Source organism: Macrobrachium nipponense, chromosome 21, assembly GCF_015104395.2.
Source record: "Macrobrachium nipponense isolate FS-2020 chromosome 21, ASM1510439v2, whole genome shotgun sequence".
Classification (NCBI taxonomy): domain Eukaryota; kingdom Metazoa; phylum Arthropoda; class Malacostraca; order Decapoda; family Palaemonidae; genus Macrobrachium; species Macrobrachium nipponense.
Window position 1 is genome coordinate 13,069,817 of NC_087212.1, and position 17,666 is coordinate 13,087,482.

Below are 17,666 nucleotides of genomic sequence, written 5' to 3' on the forward strand. Positions count from 1 at the left end.
TGTTTCCCTCCCACGCTGAAAAAGACTTCATCAGGAACAGAAGAGTGGTTAAAGGCGACGGAGTCTTCGAGACTGATGGGCGTGATGCTGGATTTCCAGCACAATGGCGCTAAGGTGGATGTGCTCGATCTGTCGAGTTGTTATCTGAAATCTTTGTCCGGTGTGGTAGTTGATGCTGTTGCTTCAGGTTTTGTGGTAGTTATTGGAAGTTTGGTGAAGAAACACACACACACACACACACACACACACACACACACACACACACACACACACACACACACACACACACACATATATATATATATAACTATATATATATATATATATATATTATATATATATATATATGTACATATATATCGTGTGTGTATGGGGTCTGTATATATATATATATATATATATATATATATATATATATATATATATATATATATATATATATATACACACACATACATACATACACACATCACACACATAAATACTTAGAGAACCTAGTCTACAGTAGAATGACCTTAAAAAAAGAACAGGCATTGAAAATGTACAGTATACAAAATATTTTGAGTGTCACTTAAGCTAAGCTGATTTCATCCATGGTAACGAGGGATTATCCAGCCTCCTTAACAGAAGAAAAGAACACTTGAGCAATATCGTCTGTCAGTTACTGTAAGGAATAGCGAATTTCGTAAATCTGTGTTAATCTGTGTTAATCATATTACCACATATCTTATGAGTGTCAGCAAGTTCGAATCTCGGCTCGGCCAACGCGGAATCAGAGGGTGAATTATTTCTTGGTGATAGATTAAATGGCTACCTCATTCTTCACCATTGAAGTTATAATACGGAATTATGCCATACAGGAAATTGAAGAGACCATGAAAGTTATAGACTGATGGATGACGTGAAGTGTTTTAGGATTCTCGTTATAAGAATAAAGGACTTTAATACCCTAGAAACGTGTGTGAGTGTCTGTGTGTGTTTAGAATAGACATAAGTGGCTCAGTATTTGTAATATTTGTCAACATGTAGCTGATGAGTGTATGCGGATCTGTACGAAACAACTGCCGTGAAGTGAATGTATATCTTTATAATAATACCTGTGTACTTTTTTTATTTTATTCTATTAGTCGCTGAAGAAAAATTCATATCGCGCCCGGTAAACGGACAGAAAATATGGACGCTCGGGAAATTCATGTTAAATGCTGCCAAAAAGTTAGAGGTAAATAAAATCAGCCACGACTTTTTTTTTATCTTTTTGTAAACGGAGAAGCTAAATATTTCCCTTAGCAAAATGAAAGCGTGGGAAATTTAGTTGGTCGGGCAATATTTGAATGTTGTGCTCACATTAATGAGAATTAGAGCAAAAATTATGCTATTTTTTATTATAGAAATAATACAAGCGTTATCCATTTAACAGAAAAAAAGTTGTTTTGATAAATTTGATAATTGTTAGTGCCGTCGAAAATTTACATGTACAGTCCAATAGTTAACCAAGTGTTTGTGTTGTATATATCTGAAAGAAAAAAGTTGCGGGGGTGATGAAGAGCTCCTCCAAAAATGTACCCCGACATATGACGAACACTTGTGCTGTATTTAGAAGCACTTTGTTCCAGATTTCCTTTGAATGAAAACTTTGACCTACCTGAGGTAATGTTCCAAGTTTAGAACCCATTAACTCCCAGACACTACAGGATGACATAATACCACAGCCGATACAAAACGGAGGAAGTCTGGAGGACGTGGGGGTGGGGAGGTGTTGTTGTGGTAGGTGGGATGGGAAGGGGAAGGGGATTGTGTTGTGGATATGAGCAGGGGTTACTTGTACACGAACCTGTCGTGGAGAGGGAGAAAGGTGGGAAAAGAAGGGGGGGGTGAGAGGGGGGGGGGGGGTCAGTGCCACAGGCTCCCGCTGTAGTCGTGGGCGGGTTTTGGGGGGGTTGTTCGGGGTTGGGGATTTAGGGAATAAGGGTGGAAGATTAAGGGGACCTATAGCTAAAGGTGACCTACCTATACTATTACGACGGTATCCGCTTCACTCACCGAAGGTGGTAGACAGTTATATAGAGACCGTGGCGCAATCTATTAAAGGTGCGGCCAGATGACTAAAGGGAGGTGATGACTTCGAAAAGCCTGGTGCGAGGATCCGTATTGCGTTTCGTTTTATGTTTTGTTTCCTTTTATTGCTTTTGCTTTAGTTCTGCCCTTCTTCTTTTTTTCGTAAAATGTAAATCTATTCTGATGTATGTTAGCTATTTTTTTGTATCCTATGGTTTTGTCTTTTCCCACAACAAGATACATTTATGAAATGTTACGTATTTGTAGTATTCGCTTATTTTTTTCAGATGTCTTTCTGTTCCTGTTAAGCACAAAACAGAGGCATATATTTGGTGCTGTCATATTAAGCTTATGAAGAAAGGGAAAAGAAAGTTAAATACAAGTAGCATGGTAAGTTAAGCTTGTTCCTTTTGTGTATCCTAATAACAGGAAATTTAATAGTATATTCTGTTTAATAAAACCATTACATAGCAGCAAGGAATAAAGAACAATTTGTAATCTTTTTATAACAAGTTAAAATTAGACGAAAATTGACCAGACCCCGAAAGGGAAAGAAATTTTTAAAAGGAAAATGCGCAGTCGTTCGTCCTTCATTTTTATTTTCCGTCGAGACGCCTACAAAAATCCCGGAATTGATTTGAAAAAAAAAAAAAAAATAAGAATAAAAAAATGTAAGCCAAAAATAAATGCATTTAAGTCCCCGTCACACCCGCACGTCTTTTATGTCGCTTTATTTCGTCCGCTAATCTCCTAGGGTTCTTTTTCATTCCCTCTTTTTTTTTTCATTTTCTTTTTAAATTTTCTTTTTCAGTTCAGGGTTCCTATTGTGTGTTAATCGGATGCCAGAATTTAATGCTGAATTTGCTCGATTAATTTCTCTTTTCATAGAGTGGATTGCACAGCTTTTATATACATTCTCTCTCTCTCTCTCTCTCTCTCTCTCTCTCTCTCTCGTCTCTCTCTCTGCTCTCTCTCTCTCTCTCTCTCTCTCTGTGATCACACATATATTATATACACATATATATATATATATATATATATTATATATATACATACATATATATATATATATATATATATGTATATATGTATATATATGTATATATATATATATATATATATATATGATATGTGTATATATATATATATATATATATATATTATATATATATTATATTATATATATATATATATATGTATGTATATATATATACATATATATCTATATTATTAAGTAATCTATATATATATATATCGATATAGATATAGATATATAATATATTGTATATATATATATATATATATATATCTATATATATAGATATATATATGATATAATATATATAGTTATTGATTATATAATAGTTATAATCTTATCTATATCTATAAATATTCGTAATCGATATATATATAATTATATGTTATATAATATATATAAACAGAGAGAGAGACAGGTATCTGTACCTTTACATTCGTGGGTCGAATCTCGCATGAGGACGGAGCGTTATAGGCTTTTCGCTTTAAAAGCCGCCGTGGTGCTTCTGTTCTTCTAAGGAGTTTGCTTATGTACAATTAGTTAGTCGACTGTAGGGGTTGCCGATGTAGGTAAGGTGCCTGCCACCTCACACCAGATACTTTTCTAGAATCCCAAAGGCCTCATATTCCAGAGCCATTCTTCTTGTGATAAAATTGTCATGTAGGTGAAAGTAATTAGTCTCATTTTTTGATAAGTCCATTTCTCCTCCTTTAACAAAAGCTGTAAATTATGTCTGGAAGTGAATTACCTATGCTGGGTCGCAACCAGAAGGAGAAGGCTTGGGGCTAGCAGTCTCGCCAAATGGAAATTGACGGTTTATATGTATATATATATATATATATATATATATATATATATATATATATATATATTATTGATATTGATATATATATCTATATATATCTATATATATATATATATATATATATATATATATATATATATATATATATATATATATATATATATATGGTTAGTTAGAATGTCTGTTATGGCCGGTATACATATTCTAACGACTTGAGACACTTATAATCCTTGCCTGCACGGAAAAAAAAACCAAGTGGACCAAAAAAGGTGGAAATGCCCCTCCCTCACCTCTCAGCCCCCAGTACAGGGGTTTACCTCTTTCATTTGAGGCCCAAAGCAATCACTTTATTGCTGTTGTAGTTTACTGAGAATTGAAACAATAGCGGCCTCGTTCTGCATGGGTAGTTACCAGATGGTCGAGGGGAGGCTCTCATTCCCGTGCCCTATGTGTAATTCTTTCACAAACATGAATGCCAGAAAGGTAGCTTGACTTCGGAAGAGTACAAAATAAATGCAGGTGAGAGGACGCCATGTACATCAAGTGAGTCATTGTGCTGCTGATGAGACTGGTGTTTGTTTTTTGAAGCGGTGGGTTTTTCACGCATCTCAGTATTCATACAGGATTTAAAGCATGCGTGTGACAGTAATATATGTTATGTTACACTCTAATGATTATTGAGTGAATAATGTGAAAATGCGTTGATTATCAGTATACGCAGTTCTTAAGGAAGAAACAAAAGTACTTATACCCGGGAATAACATTGAAGTACAGTTTTCATATTTATCTCTCTCTCTGCCTTAATCAATGTGATTTCAGAATATCGAGTATCCAGATCTGTGATCAAATTAAATCATTCTTGATGATATTACGAAGCTGCTTCCAGCCTCATTATTCCAGCATATCATCCGTTTTTAAGCAGTTCCAAGTGCGTTTTGTGATGCTGGGGCTTCAGATCGATGCATTAGGTATGCCCTAACCACCTCTCTCTCTCTCTCTCTCTCTCTCTCTCTCTCTCTCTCTCTCTCTCTCTCTCTCTCTCTCTCTCTCTCGAACAAAAGCAACAGCAACTTTCTCTTGCTCTAATTTAGAATAATTTTGAAATGTATAGATATTCCTCATGTAGTATGATGTAACTTGGGATCTAGAAGCATCTTCAAACGTAGATACACTCTTATACATTAATGAATCCCATCCCTGATATTTGATGTATATAGGATTATAGACTAGACCGTCGCTATACTCTCCCTATTTCTGATTCATCACTAATGAGAAATGGGCTTTGCTGCTCCTGAGCCCGATCAGAAATATACGAGTTGCAAAGAGAGTGGGGAGATCAGAGTATAATACCTGGAGGAGGAGAGAGAGTATAGCTATAATGATGATAAGAGGGGAAAATTTGAGAATTCCTTGCTCAATAAGCAATTCGGGTAACCTGGCCAGGTATGTGCAGTGTTCTAATTTTGCAACCTTAATATTATTCGAATAATGACGAAACCTGCAAATCTCGTGACACAGGTTTACCATAATACAAACTGAGGTATATAAAATAATGATAGCATTCTACTCAGCCGCCTTTGCTGGACTGTAATGCATTTTTTTTTTGTCCCATTTGGAGGAATGGCATTGGCGTGACGTAGGTGGTGCTTTGAAAATTTCTTATACCACCACGGATCTTGTACGCAGCTTCTTTTTCTAAATTGACGAAGTTCTTCGTTGTTAAAGTGCTGAGAAAAATAAGAACAATACGAGAACTAACCATGTATATTTTAACGTTCCCCAAGCACCAGGGCAGACCTTTACTCATTACGCTTTTTCAAGATTCGATTTTCAATGCGAAATTTAAATTTTCACTAGTGGTCACTTTTAATTCGCTTTCGTAATTATGTAATTAATTGATTCTTCATCAATAGTTATTTCTACATCACTTAATGCACCATTTACTTAATGGTAAGGAGACAATCTTAACCTTCACTCGTTCCTTTTCCTCTCTATTTCATTTTTTCCATTTGCTGGCTTTCCCAGCAATGACGCTCTATCTTATAGAATCCTAATGCGGAAATAAATTATTTTTTCCACCGGTCAGGGTTTCTCCCGTTAAAGGTGCTGCTTCGAGAAGGCCTTGCCCTTCCTTTTGTTATCCCTTTTCTGCCTTAGCTCACGGGGTTGACCCAGTGCCACTCGAACCATACTTGTAGGGGCTTTGGCAAAGTTCATCCACGTTTAGGATTTCTTTAGGAAGTGGGCATGAATCCTGTACTCTGCCATACTATTTTATTTATAATCCTAAAGTGAAACTTCACAAATCGTGATAGAAGAGGTCTCGTTGAATTCCTGTGTAGTATTATTTAAAAAAGGCAGTGAAGTAGGGATTTGTCTATCAACAATTGTGAAAGTAATATATATATTATAATATATATATATATATATATGATATATATATATATATATTATTACTCTCTCTCTCTCTCATCTATATATATATATATTATATATATATATATATATATATATATATATATATGGGTGGAACTTACTGGTCACCTTTTGTCAAATACATCTGTAATGTAACAGCCGCAATAACCTCTTGGTCTCTGCATCGCCCCATATTCTTGGATACGCCCACCACTATGACCTTGAACCCAAATAAAGAAACTGTCTCCTATATTAAGATTCGGACCCAGGCATAAAATGTCAAGTCGACTTTACCCTTAACCACTCGGCACGAAATATATCGAAGCCATTAAAAGATTGCTCAGAAGAACAAGAATAAATCCTTATGTTGGGAATACGAGAACGCTAAAAGAAATTAAAACTTTTTTTTTCTTGTAATGATTTTAAATTGTTACCCAAGCACCGATGACTAATTAATCTCTAGTCTTGAAGCATTATCCAATAACTAACTTAGGTCAGCAAAAAAACTGCTTTTAGCTTTCAAAAAGTTACATAACGGTCATTCTTAAACTTTGCAACTTTTATTTTAGAAATTTATTATCGAGTCAGTTCTTAATTTGATATTTCCTAACTTTTTTTTTTTTTTTTTTTTTAATCTCACTGATGATGAGGACTTTACTCACGTCCTGAAAAAGATTCTTTTGCTTTACTATGTTTATCAATATATATATATATATATATATATATATATATATATATATATATATATATATGTATGTATATATATTATAACTGGCTACTGACCGAGCGAATAACTATATTTCATATCAGATATCCTTATTATTTGGTTCCCAAGCGAACAAGTCTTCAAGATCTTGAATGAGATGAAAGGGTCGGGCCGTTTCGTTAATCAACCAAATCATAACAGTGGAGTTTATGATCTCAATGGACAATTAGAGTAAAATCTTATCCGAAATTAAATTGTCTCTTCATGGACCCTAAAGTTCCTCGCACAGTGGGTCCATTAATCTCGTGCTGTATTTAAGAGGCCATTATGGGCCTAATGCCACTATTTTCAAACTATATCACAATAGCTCCCGTCTGCTTCTGACGCGGGGAACGGGCAGACGAGAGAGCTCAGTGATTTGCTGTAACGCGAACACATGGCTGCCTGAAACAAATATTAATTCCCGGAAGATGAACCTCCCCGCCAGATGTCATTAGTGTTTAGGCGTAATTCATAACGGCAGGCTGTAACCATTCATATAATTAGAATATTAAATGAATCCTTAAGATAATTAATATCCTCTCGCCGTAAATACTGCCTCAGCTATAAGAGTGGCCGTAGGGAAAGCAGTGTGGGCGAACAAAACGAAGGAAGAGTGGAAGACGAGAATATGAGGCAGAAGTCTGCAGTTTCATCGGAAGGTTATGCAGCTGGTAACAGATATGTAGACGCGCATGAATCTATCTGTCCTCTTATATATATATATATATATATATATATATATATATATATATCTATATATATATATATATATATATGTATATATTTATTTCTTTCTTTGAATATTAATTCACAAAGGGTTCCAAAAACAACAACTCCATTCTGCATTATCCTCTGATACTTGGATCGGTGATTTTATCAAGTTACGCGCTCACCGGTCGAACTTCTGGAATATGTAAAGGGAAAATGGCTGATTATCAGCTTTTTATCTAATAATCAACTTATATTTTCCCACATTTCTCTCATGTAGGTTGTTGACATATAAAGTTATTTGTTGTTGCCTTCTTTGTTAGTATTTTATTGCATTCTTTGTCTGTCAGTATTTTATTTCCGTGTCATTTGATACTTCGTTGTTTATAGAAGGTAATCTGTCCTAAATATATTTGGGTACAGTTATAGGTAAGTCTCGGTTTTAGAGATTTTCAGTCACGGTAATGAATTTATATTAAATGTCAATGAATTTATATGAAATGTGGAATGACGGGGTGAAATAATAATTACACAGGGGGACTGAAGTCCTCGTGAGTAGTCATGATTTTATTGTTCCGAATATCAATTTTTCCTCTTTAATTTCCAATCGGTATTCCACCAACCCAAATCAGATGAGCTGATTGGCAGCTGATGTTCATAATTCAGTTTTTGTCGCTTTTATCAGATAATTGATTGATTAATTAGACATTTTACGGCAACGTAATTTTACAAAATGACTGCAGAGATTCTAATATTTTTTTTTTAGTCGCTACCTCGCATTTGCATCATTATTGGATTTTAATTGGGTCACTCCATTTTTTTTCTTCGTCTCAATCTCCTTACAATTAGTGCTTCCCAGGGGAGTCTGCCCAGTTCAGTGTAGAAGGCCGCTTTCGCTTCAAACCGGATTGCTTTGTTATTATTATTATTATTATTATTATTATTATTATTATTATTATTATTATTATTTGCATGAACAGTTCAATATAGAAATTCATTCTGGAAGAGGGATGGTTTTTGTGTATATTATTGTCTTTATTATTTCATGTTTTCTCGTACCATTGTTTATCTATTATTTATGAAGGCTTTAGTTCCATCTTGCAACTTTAATTGAGCAATTAGTCGGACCCTATGGCGTGTTTTCGGTATTTCATCGACCAACTCTCCTGAACAGAACGGTGCAATTTATTTAACAATAGTATACACGGGAAAGATAGTCAGTATTTTAAGAATAATAATCATAATAATAACAATAATAATAATACTGAAAACTGATGATAGTAACTGTACTGAAATGTACAACAACCGGGAAATGGTTGTGATAAAAAAGTAATTCAATTTATTTTGGAAATAAATATACCTTGTTCTATTTTAAAGAAATTTGCTACAGAAAGGATACAGCTTTATTAGCAATGCAACTGGATATATGTGTATTTTTTAGATGAGTCTCGTATCCAGATAATTCGCGACGACTAAATTGCCTGAAATCTTCAGAGTAGCAAACCGTGATGTAAATTTTCACAGAGAGAGAGAGAGAGAGAGAGAGAGAGAGAGAGAGAGAGAGAGAGAGGAGGAGAGTACCTGATCCTGTTTCGCCATTTTAATTATATATGTATGTATGGGTGCAATGACAAACGTATTAAAAACTGTTGAAGAAATCGAAAATTTAAATTCTTTTGGCAAGTATATATATATATCTGGTAAAAGTAGGCTATATAATATTATATATATATATATATATATATATATATATATATATATATATATATATATATAATGTGTGTGTGTGTGTGTGTGTATGTATGTATTCGTGTATCAGCTTCTCTGTAGTTTGACGGAACACGGATCCCCCTGCGTCGGGGACTTTTACCCTTCATTCTCCCCTTTCTCTGCTTCCTGTCTGCGACCAATAACAGCTCATTAACAAGGTGGTGAATAATTCACTGCTTAGGTCGCTTCCTCTAGCTGGAGGTGGCGTCAAAGAAAAAAAAAGGCTATGATCACTGCCACATAAATACTTTATCTGCTAAATCGATGTTCAATATAAGGGCACAGAACTTCTATGACACCTACTATATACAAAGTTCATAACCAGCTTGTCTACCTACCCGCCGTACAGTCTTCAACATTCACCCAAATCTTTCATTTGTTTTCATGATTATTTGATTTTAAGTTTCTTTTTTTTTCAATTCTGATATTACCGTTGTATCTCCCCCCACCCCCACCCCTCCTTTCCATCATTTCCAATTATACCAATTTCTCCAACAATATCCACCATTCTTCCCACGTGACCGACTCGTCTCAGAACACTATTCAGTTTCTTTTTTTCTTTTATCTATGGCAGCGTTATCATTTTTATCACTTCCAAATGTTTCCACATTTCTCATCTTTTCCTTCTTCTTATGCCACATCTGTTAGACGCTCAGTTCATCTCAACAGCTTCATTTCAACTTGATTTCCACAGACATTTCACGTCTCTTCCCTGTCTTTTGCACAAATTCTCGCCCCTTCTCTCAGTCTTCCGTCTTCCTGTTGTATTTAATACTGATAGAGTGGTGGAGAATGGAAAGGAGGATCATGTAGTTTGAAACATTAATCATAATAAAAATATCATAATATAGGTACATGTTCATGTAATGATGTATAATATATAGTAGTATATATATATATATATATATATATATATCTATATATATATATATATATATACTAATATATTTATACATCATTACATAAATATATATCTTTATTATAATATTTTTATTATGATTAATGTTTTAAACTATATATATATATATATATATATATATATATATATATATGTGTGTGTGTGTGTGTGTGTATATATATATATATATATATATATATATATATATATATATAACATATATTGTGTATGTGCTGCATAGTTTACACTTACTTGTGTAGGTCAATGCACTATATTTCTCTGCTTCTATTAATAAAAATGTAAATGTGTAATAAGCACTTGCAATATTAAAAAAAAAAACAAGAAACATATAGACGTGCAAGCATTTGAAATTTCCAGAGAGAGAGAGAGAGAGAGAGAGAGAGAGAGAGAGAGAGAGAGAGAGAATAGGGGAGGAGCTAAAGGAGTGAGTAGGTAAGGGCAGGATGGGACTAAGGGGGGAAGGGGTGGAAGGCGGAGGAGGGAGAGAGAGAGAGAGAGAGAGGGAGGGAGGGAGAGTGAGGGACGAGAGGTAGGTAGTAATGATGTCTATGAAGTCTTAGAATATTCCAATATTCATGAGTTTTGCTTTACAGCCGATATGAGAAAGATGAGGTGCGAGGCTTCCAGCAATAAAAACTCGAGATACGTCCCACGTCTGGCCGGAGTTAGGACCCGCCAGGGAGCCGTGAAACCAGTTTCGCCCGCCGGAAGGAATGAAGCGTCGGGTAATGCAGGGGCAATATTGCTGCGGTGAGCATTGCCCAATGCCATTTTAAGGGATAACTCTGAGGTTTGATGGAATCTTGAGAAATGAATAAGGATTTACCCAAATTTTGTTGGCGCTGGACGAGGGAAAAGATGGCAGGGGGAAGGGATTGAATGGGAGGGTATGGGGGAAAATTGGGGAGGGGAAGGAGTTAATGAAATGGGGAGTTAATAGGCTTTGTAGTAGCTACTCTTTTATAGCTGGTCGAGTGCGCAGACGCTGGGTTGGCTCTCAAGATATGGAGTCCGAGACGGGTATACTCACGCAGATTGAAAAACGAATGTTTTGATGACTTGTCCACCTTGAGGAAACTAAGCCTTAAAAAAAAGGGGGGTAAGAGATTCGGGAAACACAGGAGGAGGCAGAGAATTCCACATTGTGGAAGGGATTAGTGTGAGGGACAGAAAAAGCGAGTTAAGTTGACTTTTATTTCAGAGTCCTTTGCACTGATGTGTGATTGTGAATGTGTCGTGTCACTGTGATACTAATCAGAACAATGTCCAAAATAATATTTATAAAACCAGAAGAGGGTTGGTTCACGCATCAGACGGGAAGTTTGTTTTCATGATTTTAGGAATATGAAAAGAGCCTTTTATTATTTATATATATCTATATATGATTATATATATATTATATATATATATATATATATATATATATATATATATATATATATATATATATATAAGCACTGTTTGGCTACGCTTGCCACTACAAAGCTTTAGATCCAAATGTTAGTGTATTAAGGAATTCTGACGACCACAGCAGGATTCGAACCCGCATCTAGAGTATCAAAACCATATATAATAAAGATATAATATATAATATATAATATAATTATATTATTATATTTATATATATATATTATATATATATTATATATTACACAGATTAATACTATTATCCCGGGGAGACCTACGTGTGCAGTTTGGCTTCTCGTCGGATTTGTCGCCACAATCGTCCTTGCCGTTGCATACTCGGTCCTTGGAGACACATCTGAGATTGTCGCAGGTGAACTCGCTGATGGGACAGGGATTATGGGCGCCGACGGCCAGGGCGCCTCCGACGAAGCAGACCACCAGAACCAGCGCCACCGCCCACACCACCACCAGTATCCCGCCCGCCCTTCTCAACATCACACATCGCCACACTCTGTGGGGGAGATAAGGAAGTCATACGTCGTCAGAATGGGTGTTTTGGAGTCTGCATTGGATGATGATGATGGTAATGAAGGTGACATTATGAGACTGCAGGAGATAATAATGATATATAATGAAGGTGACATTATGAGACTGCAGAAGATAGTGATATATATATAATGAAGGTGGCAACATTATGAGATTGTAGAAGATAACGAGGATTTTGATGTTGATCGCGAAGGTGTCAGCATTATAAGATATGCAGAAGATAATGATGGTGATGATATTGATAATGAAGGTGACATCATTATGAGATTATAAAGGATAATGAAGGTGACATTATGAGACTGCAGAAGATAGTGATGATATATAATGAAGGTGGCAACATTATGAGATTGTAGAAGATAACGAGGATCTTGATGTTGATCGCGAAGGTGTCAACATTATAAGATTTGCAGAAAATAATGATGATGATGATATTGATATTGAAGGTGACAACATTATGAGATTATAAAGGATAATGATTATAATGAAGGTGACAACATTGAGAATTCCAGATGATGATGATGATGATGAACATGACAGCATTATGAGAATGGTGGTAACGGTAACAGCATCACAAAATTTAATAATATTATAATAGGAGAAGACTATATCAATGGCGATGATACTATAATGAATTTACCGTGTTTAATCTTTGGTGAAGATTAGTTGTGCCTTCGTTTAATCTACTTCTACTGATAAACATCAATACTCACGGACAAGTGCATTTGGATTTGGATATTCAGCGAACCTAAAGAAAAATCAGGTTGGGGTCTTGGGGGATAAGTCCCCTATTTTATTTGGGAAGGACGGAAAGAATTTCGATTCCTTTGTCAGCATCTTGACCATTATGTTAAACTTTGTTTTGTCACTTTGCTTTGTCCATCTTACCTCCATTCATATCTGTTTGAATTAGGATTTTAAGCTTTATGACGCTAAAAGTGTTCCAGCTTTCAGTCGCGGGATTAGTTAGTTCTTTGCAAAATATCTGAGGGAGCATTATATTATAATTAATTAGTCTTATACATGCTAGCAATTACACGTATTCATTAAAAATTGCAGTCGGCTACCAGTTCCTTTTAGAGCAGGAACTCTTCCGTTCAAAATATACTCAGAGGAAACCAGTGTTTCTGTAGAATATTTTGTTTTATAATTACAATGGCAGTGAATAATCATGTTAGAGCCCCAGTGGCGTGATCGGTAAGGTCTTGGCCTGCTACCTCGGTGGTAGCGAGTTCGATTCTCGGGCATTCCATTGAGGGGTGAGAGATGTGTATTTCTGGTGATAGAAGTTGACTCTCGACGTGGTTCGGAAGTCACGTAAAGCCGTTGGTCCCGTTGCTGAATAACCTCTGGTTCCATGCAACGTAAAAACACCATACAAACAAACGATAATCATGTTTCCATGCTTGTAGTTTTTAAAGAATTTTCAAGAATTTGCTGGGTGTTTCAGCGAGAGAGAGAGAGAGAGAGAGAGAGAGAGAGAGAGAGAGAGAGACGTGCTCTGATGAAATCTGACGCCAAACCTGAAGGATCTAAGAGCCGTCTTTGGTATATCTAAAGCTCCGGTGCTTATCTCAAGATGATGTGACTTATCTTGCACGCGCTCCTTTAGAGGGAAGATGAAGGCGAGGAGAGAATAAGGGTGAATAGAAACTAGGAGAATTAGAAGAGAGAAACGGAGGACTGAGAGAAAAAAGACTCCGATGTACTTAGAGGAGGATCTTCAAGAGCTTGTGTGCTGGGGGTATATCCTACTGAAAAGAGTAGGATACACGGCCCAAGAGAAGAGGGTTCTGTTTTGAAAAATTTTATGGGTGGAAGTAAACAGAATAGTTGTAATGAAAGTAGAAAGATACTGACCAATCAAAATGAAAAAAAAAAAATGGACTAGAAATATCGGGTACAGTTTAAAATGTAATAATTCATAATAATGTAGTGTTACTCATAGCCAGCTCATTTACTTTTGCTAGAGAGAGAGAGAGAGAGAGAGAGAGAGAAGAGAGAGAGAGAGAGTTTTGTGTGCAATGATAAAATCGGTTAAAAAAATTGCCGTGGATGTTTCGAAATCTGAACCAATGTAATTGAGCGAACAGATAAGAATTTTCAAGATGAAAAGACCTTGAAAATACCAATAAGAAAACTCCAGTAGCCTTGGAACGAGAGAGGCAAGGAAGGGAAGGGAAGCATGAACAAAAATAATGAAAGGATTAACTAGACAGTGGGCGTAGGGGATAGTTCAGAAGAAGGCAAAGAAAGTATAGTTTAAACCACGCAGAGGATGGAAGCATTGTTTCTGAAGGAGGGGTAGAAGAAGACGACAAGAGAAAACAAAGACCGGGGACAGAGAGATAAGGAGAAGAATGTGGAGGTAATCTTCGAAGAGATATCGGATAAAAACCACAGGGGCAAAAACGGCCCAGGGAGGGATTCGTGTGAGGGGGCGAATTAGGGTGACAGAGAAAGATGGAAAATGGGGTGAATTGCCATCAGAAAACCTTTATTTTAAGTTTACGAAAAAAGGGAGGGGAATATGTGTTGATAATGTCGCAGGGAAAAATATTTTGCTGACATTGTATTTTCGGTATGGCTTCCTGGTTATTATTAATTCCCCTTGTCTATAGTGATCTCAATTCTGCAAAATGATTAACTTTTTTAATATAAAATCGCGTGAAGTGTTAGCTGGAAATATTCGGAATATTTCCGCTCATTTGGTGTTATTGTGAATTAATATACATTTAGTATATGGAAGGTCATGAATTTCTATAAATTTATTGATGAGAAAGATAAGAAATCTAAACAATTAAAATGAATCAAATTAATTCATGTTTATGACTCAACTTATTTAGGAGTGAATTGAATGTTTTTAAGCATTTCGAACTAAAGACAGAATACGTTGTAAGTAGAATAATCGAACAGAAAATGCAAACGAAGAGAATCATATCATATCTATTAAACATAATACCATCCTTCGAAGAAAGTCCGAGAATGAGAAATTAGAAAAGAATCTGGAGAAAGTAAGAGAAAATGAACACAGTCTCGGGGTCTTTTTTCCCTCGTTGCATAGGTTCACGGAGTGCATAGTAAGAGGTCAGACCGAAACAATAAAAATTCCGGGAAGAAAGACCCCGGGACCTCCCAAGGGAGGAGAGAATCTTGGCCGGAATTCTGAATGTGGTCGATACAAAAGGCGTCCATGGAATCGCGGAAGCGATACAGAGACGTTCATGTAATCGCGTACACATGGTCGCCTTGGGGCGGTTTGTTTCGGCATTAGATGTACTACAGGTTTTTTTTTTTTTTTTATTTCGGTTTGTTGTTTCTTGGACGATGCCCTGCGGAATTTGTATGAAGCGGGAAATGGAGGATGCATTATTTAACACTTGTGTGAATGTTGTAAGGAGAAGTATTGGTAGGAATTGGCACAGGGAGAAATAGAGAATAGCAGGGAGAAATTGTTAGAAAGTAGATGTCAAGGGGGGGAAAGATAATTCAGTAGGAGGAATGATTTAACCATAGATTGTCTTCGCATCACTCTAGAAAGGAAGCCCTCGCCTTCTTTCGTATCTAATATAGCACCATTCATACATGGAAGAAAAAGACCCCTTCTGATGTATAGTTTTTTTTTTTTTTTTTTTTTTTTTTTTTTTTTACAACTCAATTATTATTTAGTTCTCAATAATGTGATAGTCGGGAAGATAGCTTCCTCTTTTGCATTTATTCAACTCAATATACTGGATATTGGGCGTTTCTTTGTGTTATGATAAGTGTACCGCTCCTCTGAATCACCCTAATTTACAAAGTTTAGAAACCTTTTTCGTCTTATGTAGCTCCAGGGTCCTCTACAATATCCCTTCATTAGGTGGACAGATATTTCATCCTGTAAGATGGTAGGATATAGATACAATTGCCTTTCGTTCTCTGACTAGTTGAGAAATGTATTTACATTAGAAACAAACTCAATGGATTAATAGTCATTCTTTTGGTTGTCTTTTGGATTCTGTCATATGCGAATGAATAAGATAAGATAGAGCCTATTTAGGGGATCATATATAAAATTAGAGTCAGAGTTTGAGGTGTTTTAGTCATGTGCAAGAATAAGAATTAATAAACTGATGATAACTTGAAGGGAGAGAGACCAAGAAACTCTTGCCTAGATGGTAAGTGAACCTTCTGTAGAGGTGCAGAACATGCGAGGATATGGAAGTTTTTTGCTTCGGGTTCTCATCAGTATTTATTCAGTAGTTAAATGGTGACCGTGGCAGTCATTGGCGTAATTCTTATTATTTGGAGCCACTCCTCGTAACTATGCTTCAACGTTTTGGTGTAAAACTTAAATGGAAATTTAAGTTGTCAGTGACTTCTCAAATTTCCTTCCAACTGGTAAACATAAATTTATCTAGATGAGATACTAAAGTTTGTTAGTGGTTTTGTCTTCTGTTTAGATCAGTATAGACAAACAGAAGAAGTGTAATTGGTAAGGTTAATATTTGCGTATTGTGTTTTGTTTTATTTTTTAACTTAAAGTTGAATACGTACAGACGAACTGTTCGCCTTGGCCCCGTCGTAGAGACATAAATGTTCCCGCATCCCCAAACGTCTTAAGACCAAGTAACATTAACGGCGGGGCCTACCTAGCTCCCGCTCCCTAAATTGATCCGTCAGGAACAGCGTAACGCCATCAGCGCATGGAGCTTCTCATTAACAGAAGTTAAGATTTAATTATAATCCCCCAAGGTATGACAAATCACCTTTAGCACTTAAACAGATTGAAGTTTGCCCATTAATCATCTCATTAATATCGGCAAATGGAAATTATCGCGCGCTTTGGGAAATCGTTATCGTGCTTTGCTGGGTGGTTTCATTTTCGTCCTCGGCGCTGGTTGCTTCTTCGCCATGTTGTTTTGCGGTTTCTTGTGGTGGTCGTTTTCCAAAATTGCCGTTTCGTTTTCTACTATAGTAGTTGTTTCATCATATTGTGTAATTTAATTTTTATTAGAGGTTTTATCATTTATTCAGTTTTCCACCTGAATTGTTGAATTGTTGTTTTTTCATATTTTTTTTCGTTTTCCTTAGTAGTAGGTTTACTATGTTGCTTAGTTTTTTTCCTAAATAATAGTGGTTTCATCAAATTCTTGAATATTTGCGAAATTGTTTCCCTTTCATGCAAAGTTTTGTGAAATTCAGTCATATGTGAGAAGACTCATTGTCATTATCGTGCTGTCATATTTACGGAGAAGAGTCACGAATAAAATTCCTTGTT

At 35.8% G+C, this 17,666-nt stretch overlaps 1 protein-coding gene across 1 annotated transcript in view; it reads right to left on the reverse strand.

The window, feature by feature from the left end:
- The window catches only part of LOC135197802 (uncharacterized), a 24,192-nt gene extending 11,822 nt beyond the window's left edge, over window positions 1-12,370 (reverse strand). Inside the window, exon 1 of the mRNA XM_064224927.1 lies at window positions 12,142-12,370. Coding sequence (XP_064080997.1) covers window positions 12,142-12,358 — 217 coding nt within the window. The 5' untranslated portion in view covers window positions 12,359-12,370. The remainder of the gene's footprint in view (window positions 1-12,141) is intronic.
- Window positions 12,371-17,666: the final 5,296 nt, after the last annotated feature.